This window comes from Thermobia domestica, chromosome 12 (assembly GCF_964235325.1).
Source record: "Thermobia domestica chromosome 12, izTheDome1.hap1.1, whole genome shotgun sequence".
NCBI lineage: Eukaryota > Metazoa > Arthropoda > Insecta > Zygentoma > Lepismatidae > Thermobia > Thermobia domestica.
In genome coordinates this window covers 177,293,064-177,305,964 of record NC_137465.1, presented here as the reverse complement: position 1 = coordinate 177,305,964, position 12,901 = coordinate 177,293,064, and the positions used below count along the sequence as shown (strand labels likewise).

The following is a 12,901-nucleotide window of genomic DNA, read 5'->3' as shown; positions in this document are numbered from 1 at the left end:
AAGAGCTATGAATCCTGCAAGTTCCGTTCCAATCGCTCAACTCCTCCTAGGCTAGACCTAAGAGCTGAACCTTACCCAAACTGCTGATATAAGCTAGTTTAATTTGACGATCTGTATGTTTTGCTTTGGTATATTGAGACCTTTCCAGCAATTTTCTTTCAATTTATTGTGAATGTTACAAAGTAAAAAATAAATAAATAAAAATAAAAAATGTAACTGAAGTAACAGGTTTATTGTGAATAATTGCGTACATAGTTTAAGTTCGTATATGCTAGTACAGTATAGATTGCAATTTACGATATTTTTCCTGCTTCAAAAGGCGTCTGTAATTCCGAAGGATAATGATACAAGTATAACACTTTGATACAGGCAGCAATTAGAAATATTATAAAAGTTGGTAGGAAACTAATTTTATCAATAAAAGCACTAAAAAAAGCTACTAATAGCAACTTCCCTAATATTTCAAGTGTTGCTAATTTAGTAAAGTGACCTCCTTGCTTAACTGGATGTGCGTATTTACAACAAATTATAATACTAGAACAAGTAAGTGTGCTCATAGCTCCGGAGGAAAACTTGAGTATCATTGTCGCTACTAAAGCAATATTATACCATAATGATGAAATTGTGGGTTCCTTAGAGTAAAGTACAATTATACAGAAAACAATGATCATTAATAGCTCCGTCACAGCCAATAGTAAAAACCACTGTTTAATATTGTGTCTAGTCCTTGACACTAATTGTCCACCACAAAAAGATCCACTTACAGACATCAGTTCACCGACTACAGTGTTCCACCACACTAGAACCCCAGTTTCAATTCCATGATCAAGTAAAAATAAAGGGAAATTGGTTGATGTTCCACGTTCACCTAATTTGTTCAGAAGTAAGTAAGGAATTAACCATGTTGTGCCTGGAGTTTTGTAGAATTCCTTAATACTTGACCAAATTCCATGTAATATAAGTGAATCACCACTTCTACTTAGTTGTTCATTTCCAGTTTCGTGAAATATACTATTGGTATACACAAATGTGATAACCAAAACGTAAGTGAAACCTAAGCAAAAAAAGGTTGCTGCCCATCCATATCGACCATATATCCATACAACGATGCCCCCAGAAAATATGGCACCTGCTTTGTATGATACTACTTGGGCAGTATTCGCAGTTCCTAACTCTAAATCAGATGCGATGCGTAAAATCGTTGCGTCAGCAGCTATGTCTTGCGTTGCTGCAAAAATATTTATGAAAAGTAATAAAAGTATTATTTGCCATAATGAGTCCTTGCTCACAAGCATACCTGAAAAATAATGGAAAATTAACTTTCGGTATAATATCAACATGTACTATATTTAATGTTTTGCACTGCATGTTTTTATAACCCATGTGATGAGAGCAGGGGCGGATCCAGGAGGGGCGATCTCCCCCCAAAAGAGGAAACATTCTTATTTTATATATAAGTAAAACTCATCCCAGAGTTTGGAGCTCTTAACAGTAGCTCTAAGTAGCAGTATTACAACCCACCGCCTCCCCTTCCCCAGAAGTCCGTCCTGGATCCGCCCCTGGATGAGAGAGACAAAATGCACCTGTTATTCATTCTATTAACCGATAGGCAATCAAAATAATCTCCCCTTTTTTTGTCTGTCGAAAGGCAAAACAAGTCGTTGGTCATGTCAAGAAACGAAAACTTTTAGGACACAATATCATGTCAAATCTGAATTTCCACTCCGTCCTTGCTGTCCTTTTTAGCCACCATCAACAACTGTTGCCAACAATAACTACATTTAGCTTTTCTGTTTAAAAAGAACATTGATTATCATCTTGTTTTTGAGAATTTATTATTGTCCTATTTTGAAATTGAATTACTAGAAACAAAAACCCAATCGCCACAAAGATAATTTCAGTGATTCTTTCATTTATGAGATGGGAAGATTGAAGCAACTCCATGCCGTAAGCATTGGTGGACCACCGATGAGTAACTAAGCGACCTTTCGCTAAAAATTGGTGGCCCCGCAGCGACGATCCGCGGTCGCTTTGAAAATCCGCTTTGAAACGATCCGCTTTGAAAATAATATCACCAGCGGCAAAGACGCAACGGAACGCCTATGAACCACAAAATTACTCTCTCAAAATTTGTTAAATCGCATATATGTGTGATTTGTTCACGTTAAGAAGAATAAATAAATAAATGAAAAAAAGTGTCTCATGGTGGGTGCGAGCCACAAACCTTATGATTACTAAAGCGTTTTTCATAGTCCTTTGCACCTTTCAAAAACAAACCGCTTTACTTGATGTTGTATCACTGCGCGCACGACTATTTGCTGATTGGTGAAGAGGAAATTGTTTCGTCTGTTTCCCGCAATATTTCTGCTGCAGCACGTGCATGAATTTCTGCTACTGCGGTGTGCATTATTCGTCTAACTCTCACACCATTCCCGTGATATACGGCAAAATACCCAATACTATATAATCCCCCTCCTTTAAGAGCAACTGAACATTGTTATTTTTGTCCAAACTGTAATTATAAATGAAATTACAATGAGTTATGTCAAATTATCAACTGAACGATAAAGAGATAGCGCTGGTATGTAACAGCAAGCATATTTATCATAATGGGAGATTATTTCTTTTTCATCAATTACCTAAATCATTATGCATATCCATGAAAAACAGATGGTACTTTTCCCCCTTAAGTTCAATTTATTGATGTGCTTTCTTACATTGTATAGCATGCGAATGTACAAATACTAACTTCAGTACTACAAAGTAAGTAAATAAATATTCTATGAGAATATGAAAATTAGCTATTATAGGTCTTAATTTTCTTCAAGTGAATTGAACAACGTTGATATCGTTTGATAAAGTATTTGCTTTTTTCTGCACTTACAGGTTTGCCTCGTTTATGTTTAACAGAATAACTCGGAGCAGCAGGTAACCTGCTGGCTTCCTTGGGCGACATCTTTAAATTGTGGCGCGCACTTCGTGTGTTTTGTCATTTGTTGTAACAGTTTTCTCTTACAAATTCGATTTTGGTTCAAGATTTCGATCTCATATAGATACATACTTTGAGTCGAAACCTAAATGTTCTTACTGTGCCTTAACAATACATTAATTACCATAATACATTGCATTTGTTGTGTACTATTTGCTCATGGAAGAATAAACTGATATTAGTCTCATTTTTAATGTTGCTAACTCATAGTTATTTTTCAGTTTTTCACTTTTAGGCGCGTAATCCATGGACAGAGCCGTAGCTAGGGTGGAGCGGTTGCCCCGGGCGCAGATAGCAAGGGGCGCCGAACGAGTAAGAAGAAAAAAAAGGTGTCGGAAAAGAGTAAACGACGCGGCGTCCCGTAAAAGAATTGGCGCCCTATTAAATCAATATAGTTGTCAGTTTGCAAAGAAATACATTTATTAAAAATGTTCTTGCTCGCTACGCTCCCAACCCAAAATTTTCAATAGGAGTCACAATAAGTTTTTACTCATTACTTAAAGTTATTATATACGATTTGTTATGACGATGTAATATACAAGATATCGAGTAATGACTTACAATGTACGCAGGAGCGTTTTCAAAATCGGAAACGGTCAAAATCTGAAATACGTGTTCAGCGTTTGATGGTGATGAGTTTGCTTAGTTAATCACGCTTTTCTACCCAATCGGGTTAATCACGATGGGGAGAATGAAGGTATGAAAATGAGAGGAGTGTAGAGACACACGCAAGCTGCTGTTTGTACGGGAATATTAAAAATGAAGGTAAACAAGGGGAATAATAACACATTCAAAATCGTAGAGTAAGGCTAAAAGGGTCAGAAGTTAACCCAACGAATTTCGTCTTTTTCAAAGATTAATCAGTACTAGTGATTTTTTTAAAATTCCATTGACATATGAAATGCTTCCAATTTGAAGGAATTTATTAGGATCATTTCTTCATCAACTAGTTGTATCGCCAGGATATGTTTCCAGTGCGTACCTATCAGTTGTGCTCTGTTTTATCTATCTACATACAGACAAAACATAAACCTTTTGAGTTTCCCTTATATTTTACAAAATATTTTTACAGTAAAAGAACTAACTCTATAATCTATAGAACCTCGAGGATCAATACCGCATACATAAAACCTCTCCAATGACTTCTATCCTTGCCCAACTGAATCCAGTTTCTACTTTGTATTCCTATTTCTGCGAGATTCATCTTAATATTGTCCTTCCATCTGCGTCTAGGTCTTCCTAATGGACATTTTCCGATTGGATTTCCGGTCAAAACTTTGAAAGCGTTTCTACTTCTTTCATTGTCACTACATGGCCTGCCCACCTGAGCCTTCCAGACTTGATTATTCTAACAGTGTTTGGTAAAGGATGTAAATTATGCATTTCCTCGTTATAAAGTTTCCGCCATTTCCAATTGCCGTTCCTCCTGGGTCTCGTCTGAGTATTCGTCTCAAGATTTTATTCTCAAATTCTTTCAATTTGCGCTCTTCCCTTAAAGCAAGCGACTATGTTTCGCAACAATACAGAACAACCGGCATGATTATCGTTCTATATATTTTGAGCTTCAAATTCCTCGACAGAATTCGCGACGACAAAAAGATTTTGAACTGAATGGTAACACGAATTCCCCGGACATTTTTTAATTTCTTCGTGGATAGGATTTTGATCTGTTATATTGATCCTAGATACTTGAAAGTGTCCACTTTATCGAAAATATTATTTGATACTTTGACGCATCCATAATTTGCAGTATTACGATCTCAGTGAACTTCCATGTATTTCGTTTTTTCTACATTTACTTCTAAACCTGCAAGCATTTAATAATGTCTGCATTTTTTCTATTGTTCTCCTATCAGATTTACATCATCAGCATACGCCATAACCTGGTGAATACCATTCAGCTCTAGGCCCTGGTTGTTATCTTTGATTTTTTACTAGCTTTTTCGGTATTCCAAATTCTGCAAGAATATTGTATAATATTTATCTCCTATCAGTTAAAATCAAGAAATAATTGATGCACCGGGGTATTATATTTCCATTTCTTTTCAAGTATTTGTCGAATGGTAAATATCTGGTCTACAATTGATTGATTTCGTCTAAATCCACACTGATAATCTCCAATAGTTTGATCCGCGTATGGTATCAATTTTGCTAATAAAATGTTTGAGAGGATTTTATAGGATGTTGACACAAGAGAAATTCCTCGATTACAATCCGTTTTGTCGCCTTTCTTGTGAATTAAAACAATCATCCATTTTTTCCACTCTTATGGTAATTCCTCCTTGTTCTAGATAAGGAGAATGAGTTTGTATATCTTGTTCCACAATTTTCACCTTTACCTAAAATTAACTCAGCCTTAATTCCGTCTACACCCGGAGATTTGTGTTTCTTTAATTTCTTTATAGCAATTTCTACGTCTGTTTGGCTAAGCTCTGAAATTTATGGGTCTGCTGTGCATTTCCCTTTCCCCACGAACATTAATTTTTGGCTGCGTGTTAAGCAAATCGTCGAAGACTTCTTTCGATCTCTTCATGATGCTATCTGATTCCGTAAGAATTGTTCCGTTGTCTCTCTTTAATATATACACGCGAGGTTGATAGGTCTACCCTTTCTTAAATTCCTTAATGCCCTTGAACATGTCTTGATTTTTTCTTTTACTATTAATTTAAGCTTTTAAAAAATCGCGTTTCTCTCTTCTAAACATTTTGGAAGTTTCCCATCTGATGTCAACGAAATTTAGTATAGTTATATTCTTCGGATTTTGTAGCCAACGCAGTTTCGTCTATTTTCCCATCTCCGTTAGTTTGGTGCATTCCTAGTTGAACCATGATTTGTTCCTACGTATCTCCGAGTGCCCCAATTTTTTTCTTGCTGAAATTTTAATGCTATCCCTAATTTGAACCCAAGTATTCTCAACATTGGTGCTCTCAAAACCTTCTAAAAACGAGAATCTATTAACTTCAATGTAGTACAAGTGAAGGGAAGAACGTTTCCCTAATGCCCCAACTCTTGCATACAAAATAATTAGTCCATTAGGTGACTGTTCTTCCCTTAGCTTGTAGCAATAAACCTAAAAGATTAATTCCTCCTCAAGAGCCGCGGCCGCAGTAGCTCAGCGGCAGAGCGTTCACCTCTGGTGCTATGAGTCCCGGGTTCGATCCCTGCCCCCGCCAAGTGAACTTTGTGGTAAACAAACACCGTGTGCGTGGGTTTCCTCGGGGTTTTCCCGTTTCCTCCCATTTTCTTCATTCCTCCATTTCATTCATTACTCATCATCACCGTCTCCTGTAGCCTAACCGGCATAACCGTGGGACGTGAAACTCAAAGATTTCATTTCATTTTTCCCTCAAGAGCCGCCACTAATTTTTATTTATAGAAATTTTAATCTATGAGAATTATTGTACTTTTATACAAAGCCTTTTAATTTTGTTCTTGGTACGGCCGTATATAAAGATACTAGATGTTATTTACGTCAGCTTACCTGAGAAGCAACAGAAAGCCATTCCAGACAGGCTGAAGATGAGCCATAATCGTTTTGTTCCATATATGTTAATTATCGGAGCCCAAAGCGCCTTACAAAGCCATGGAATGAGTAACAGTTTCATCAAAGATACGCTAGAAGAAGAAGAGAAAGTTTCTTTTTTAATTCGTCTTTAATACTAAAATAGAAAGTATAGTTTTTTTTATCGATAAAAGTATAGAAACCTAACGTGGTGAAAAAAAAAAGTAATTTGAACGGTTTTAATTCCTTTTTACATTAATAAGGGACACAGATCAGTACTGAAAAGTCGAAAGCACTAATGATCTATCAGTGATGGCCAATTCGGTCCAACACAATACAGTTAGCTGTCATTTTACGATAACCCGTACTTACGACTAGTTTTAATGGTTAAATTAGGTGGTCTATATTATCAAGGACCACTTCTGACTCATATAAAATTATAAGAAATAATAACATGTATCACTTATGTAGAAAAGTTACTCTTACTAAGGCTATAGAAATATAAACAGTTTTGAACGAAGAACGGGAAACCGCCACCGAGAAAATTGTACAGGAGAGACCATTTAAAAGGTTCAGCTCATTTTGCATCTACCGGGGACGATAGGAGCGGCAATTTAGAAGACTTGAAGCTCATTTTACACCCACCTGTGCATATGTCCTGTTGTTCTACTCAGCTTTACACGAACAAAAAGGTTGCAGTAATTACTGAGAACCTATTTTTTTATTGTCAATATTTTGAGGTTCCAGTTGTGCTGAATTTAGCTCTAGTTCGGCTGGTCCTCCGAAGGTTTCAAATTGTGAATGTAAGAAGAAATTAAACTAATAAAAAAACGAAAGCTAAAGAAAATGTGTAAAGTGAATAATAAAGAAAGATACAATAATAATGTTAATTAAAAATAAAGAACAAAAAGTTACTGCTGAAAATATGTATAGCGACTACATTGCATCAGAATTCCTATGAATTAAAACAGCTTGATTGATTCTTTCGTAGTTGCTTATTCATCGAATTGGACGGAGTTATTGGAATTTCTCCCTTCCCAATACATTTTTGGTGGAAATTAAAAATCTCGCATAAATGAGATATCCATGAGATCTTTTGTGGATGTATGGTTAGCGTACATCGGGATGAAATTGAATACCTCCCCTGGCCTATCTAAACTAGTCGTGGGCACAAAAACCGGTTTTTCGGTTTCTGTTTTTAAAGGAAAACCGAAACCGGTTTTTGAAAATTTTCATAAAAGTTTTTCGCCGAAACCGGTTTTGTCCAAAACTGGTTCGGTTTTTCACCGAATCCGGGTTCGGTTTTCTTCAAAACCGGTTCCAGTTTTTTCCCAAATCCGGTTCGGTTTTTTTAAATCAAAATTGGTTTCGGTTTTCTCCAAAACTGGTTCAGTTCATAAAAAGGAAGTGCAAACCGAAGCCGATGTGCTTAAAAACCAATGTTTAAAAACATAACTGCTTTTGTTGTAAACGGATCCGGTTTTCGGTGAAAAACCAAACCAGTTTTGGAGAAAACAAATGTCGGTTTTGGATTTCGGTTTTCTAGAAACCGATTTCCGATTTTTATAAAAACCGGCTTTGCCTATCCCTAATCCAAACGCAGGACCTAAACATAATTGAACATCTATTGTCCGTTTTGTGGACACGAATCCAGAGCAGATTTCCTCCTCTGTTCTCTTTCACGGAATTGATTGTTGCACTGTATGCGGAGTGCTGTAGTATTCCATTCACTACCATTCACGACTTGTGTGACTCCTTCGCACTTCGCTTCTGAGATATTCTGGCGGCGATAGGTGCTCAAACGCCATATTAATCTGATAAGTTGCACTTTTTCCAGACTTGTTTCCGTTAAATTGGTCAAGATCTGTTTGCCTTATGAGAAAATGCAAGTTCTTAGAAAGGAGACAAACTTAGATAAGTGGCCAGCGTAAAAGATTTTACTGTAGTATAATATATGTATAGTAAACTAACAATTTTTTTTTTTTTTTTTTGAAATTGTCCTTGTTTGCTTGGTTCGTCATCCAAGCTAATGAAATCATAATTGAATTGAAGACTTATTCTTGCAAAGTAAGAAACTTAGGGACAAAACAAACTACCCCACTGCCTGGTATTTTCTAAGTACTAACTAATTAGGTAGAGATATTTTAAGATTAATTTTTACTTTCTCAAATTTTGAAAAAGAATATGGAAAGTGTTGGCAAGACTGATGAATACCCAAACATCAAAATTTCATAAGGAATTAAAAAAATGTTGACCTCGAAGTCGGACAACCCAAGAAGACAGAAAAATACTATTGTTTCGTTAACTCTCCGCTCACCGTCTTTGTCTTGTCTGTTGTTTCCGTCATAACTTCTATATTTGCTGCATGTTGAGCGGAATATTTCAATTTTTCACACTGATTTTCGACGAACTTAAAAAAAAGTTCTTTACTGAATTCTCTATGTCCGTGTATGTATGTATGTATGTATGTTACATATATGTGTGTGTGTGTGTGTTATTTGTGAAATTTTCACTTTTAAGCCCTCCATTCGATAGAACAGCAAAAACTATCTGGAAGAAATGATTCAATTTTTCGCGTCACTCTTACCGTTCCCGAGATATTGATCTCAAAAGTTCCGATTTCGGTAGATTTAAGGAGCCATGTCTCGGGAACCGTAAGTCATAGAGAGATGATATTGTGTTGGTCAATACCTATGAGGATGGTGAACATTTGAACATTTTAGTACCAAATAGTAACCGGTGGCCAATGGCCAACTGGCCACCGTTCCCCAAATATTGGCCAATAAAGTTCAGATTTCGGGAAGTTTAAGGAGCCATATCTCGGAAACCTTAAGTCATACAAAGATAATATTTTGCAAATTTTTCAATTTTGAGCCCTCCATTTTGAGCATGTGTCTTCGTAAAACAACATATCGTAGAACGTTTTAACAGAACTCTTAAACAAAACACGTGGAAAAAATTAGTGCTCAAGGAAATTTTAAATGGATAAATATATTACAAGAATTGTTTAATGAGTATAATAATAAAGTACATAGAATAAGTGGTATAAAGCCTGCAGAAGTTAATAAGAAAAATCAATTCTTTTTAAGTTCGTTCTGGCAATGCTCTTGGAGTATTCTCAGCTGGTTTAAATATATTTTTAATCTCGTATTATTTTGTGTTGTCTCAAAAACGAGACTCGAAAGAAAGCCCCTCGGGTCGAGACGAGAAGCAACAAGGCTCTATTTTTGAGACGAAATAGCATTTTCTCGAAACGAGATGTTACAGCTTTAAGTCTTATGTCGTCTCATTCGAATCTCCAATAGTGATGGAGCAGTTTACGCAGCATTCATGTGTGGAGTATTGACAAGAAACAAAAAACCTATGGAGATGCGTTACTTTGGCTTGTCTAGTAAGGGAAGAGAGAGAGAGATTATATATCAAAGTGGAAGATGATTTATATACCAATTGAAAGCACTAATAACCCCTATTACGGAACTGTAATAAAAAATTTCCGAATGCATATACTGTGCGAGTTATATGGATATACAGGGTGTCCAAGAAATCCGTTTTCACCCCTAGAAATCGCAAACGATGAGCCAGATGCCAAAACAGGAAAACACGTGTTTGATAATTTTAAAAGTACAACGTATCAAAGCAAAAAGTGTTGTCCAGGGCCACCCGCAGGGTCCCAGGCGGGTTCCAACATACAAATTGCAAAAGGTAAGAGGGTCAAGTAGCATATCGTTAGAAACCTGTTGGGAAATGAAAGAAGAAGGAACAAGCTTCGACTCTCTAAAATTACTCTGTGCAAAATAGCCTCCGTTCAAAATGTCAGCAAAAACTTCATTGTAAAGTCTATGGCCACCCAAGAAAACCTGAAATGGCGAGACAGATGTCAAAACAAAACAAAAATGTGTGTCATCTTTTCAAAAGTACAAAGATTGAAAGTAAAAATATTTGTCCCAGGTTCCTCTACAGGGTCCCAGACGGATTCCTACTCAAAATTTTCATATGGCAAGGGAGGTCAAGTATCATATGGTTGGAAATCGATTAGGAAATGAAAGAAGACGGAACAAGTTTCGACCCTCTAAAATTACCCTGTGGAAAATGGCCTCCGTTCAAAATGTCAGCAAAAATGTCATTGTAAAGTCTATGGCCACTCCCAAAAAAACTGAAACGATGAGACAGATGTCAAAACAAGAAAACACGTGTCATCATTTCAAAAATACAATGATTGAAAGTAAACATGTTTGTCCCAGGGTCCTCCACAGGGTCCCAAACGGGGTCCCACTCAAAATTTTCAAATGACAAGGGGGGTTCAAGTAGCACATCGTTTAAAGCTGTTGTTAAATGAAAGCAGATGGAACAAACCTGGATGCTCTACGATAACACTGAAAATATCTTGCGCTTTAGTTCTTTCTGTAGTCGGGTTTTCGTTTGCTTTCACTTTAATTATTTTGCTCAAAGGAAAGAAAGGAAATGCCACTTCTGTGAGATTCTGCTCTTTGGGCCCAGTAATGTCTAAATAAATAAAAATATAATAAAATAAAAATCTAATAAAAATAAATTAAAAATATAATAAAATAAAAACACATTAAGAAATAAAGAAAGGAAAAGGAAAAAATAAAATTTAACATACTTGAGTATAGGACTGACTAGTTAACATATAATGTACCACCACGAACAAAAATAAGTAGAGGTTGGAGCTATAAGAAATAAAGATTTAACTCCACTTATTTATGTTTATGACTGTACAATAGTGATACTTATGCTTGTTGTATGGATTACACTGCTCAACAAGAAATTGTTTATCATAATGTTTTTACATTTACCGAATGATTTTAACGTGCTAATTACGAATCTGGTATTAGTTTTCCTCAAATGTCGATTGTTTGGAAGGAATTTTACAAAATCGTCTTTGTTCAAGAACGCCATTTTAGAGTAAGAATTTCATCCTTTACTTCGGCTGTCCATAGAAGGCAACGCATAACATACTCTTGCGGATTAATTAGCAAGTTCTGTTTCGTAACATATGCGTTCTATGATTACAAATTTTGAATGCAACATTTATTTTGAATGAAAATAACTGTCTAGAAAAATATAATTTCTTATTTTTCCCCTTACTTTTACAAATAATATTAACTTTTACTTAAGTAAAGTCAGTAAATTTCTATATGACTCCACTTGGATAGCCAGCTGCATACAGTATTGCGTAACTATAGTGGTAACTATATTATATCAGTGGCATTTGATTTAATTTCACTAGGTGCTGTGTGTGGAAGGTAAAATGTCTACAAGTAGGCGTTGTAAAATGTCAGCAGATTCATTTTGTTATGTTTGTGGATATCACATAAGCCCCAAACAACTTAAACATAACATTGTGCTTGAAACAAAGTTCTGTGTCGCATATGAAGCTTACTTTCGATTGCCCGTAGGTGATCAAGAGAAACATTGGGCTCCGTATGTGTGTTGCGGTAGTTGTCGCTCTACATTAGAAGGTTGGTTACGGGAAACCAGAAAGTATATGCCATTTGCTATTCCTCGAATTTGGAAAGAGCCTACTAATCACCATAATGACTGCTACTTCTGTTCAGTTGACGTGACACACTATAAAAACAGAAAGAATAGGAGAAAAATAAAATACCCCAGTTTACCTTCATCCATTGCTCCAGTTCCACATAGTGACGAACTTCCTGTACCCAAACGACCAGAGATATTGCCATCGGAAGGAGAGCCAGAGGAATCTTCCGATCTTGATCTTAGTTTTTTGCATGAAACCAGGAAAAAAGGAACCACATTTGCTTAATCAGCAAGAACTTGATAAGAGATTTAGATCTTCCCAAATCAAAGGCAGAACTTGTTGCTTCACGTTTAAATGAGTGGAATTTTCTCCTTCTAACACGTAAAATATCAAAATATAGGAAGAGGCATAAGACCTTTTCACAATTCTTCAAAATGGGACGAAGTTTGTGTTATTGTCATGACGTTAGTGGTCTAGTTGAAGCTGTCGGTTTCCCACATCAACCAGAGGAGTGGCGTCTTTTCATAGACAGTTCATCTAGAAGTTTGAAGGCAGTTTTTCTGCACAACTGAAATGTGAATTTTTCTATACCAGTTGCACACTCAGTCCACATGAAGGAAGACTACGAAAACGTGAAATTATCGTTGGAAAAGATTGAGTACCAAAAATATAAATGGAGATCTTAAGATGATCGGTTTTCTTCTAGGTTTGCAGAGTAGCAATACTAAATATAGCAGTTTGTCAGAGCATTAGATTCACATTCTGCAGCTCTTTCTTACATAAGACAAATGTTTCCACAGTTAACTGACGCTAAAATCACAGCTGGCGTATTTACTGGATCACAGATACGTGAGATGCTTCAGTCTGAAGAACATCAGAATAGAATGACTAGAGAGGAAAGAAGTGC

The 12,901-nt window shown here is 36.2% G+C and overlaps 1 protein-coding gene across 1 annotated transcript in view; it reads right to left on the bottom strand.

Moving 5' to 3' along the window:
- Window positions 1-213: 213 nt before the first annotated feature.
- Window positions 214-12,901, bottom strand: part of LOC145665819 (solute carrier family 33 member 2-like) — a 51,938-nt gene continuing 39,250 nt past the window's right edge. The window contains exons 3-4 of the mRNA XM_081732935.1: window positions 6,471-6,604; window positions 214-1,297 (exon numbers count right to left, since the gene is read on the bottom strand). Coding sequence (XP_081589061.1) covers window positions 294-1,297; window positions 6,471-6,604 — 1,138 coding nt within the window. The 3' untranslated portion in view covers window positions 214-293. The remainder of the gene's footprint in view (window positions 1,298-6,470; window positions 6,605-12,901) is intronic.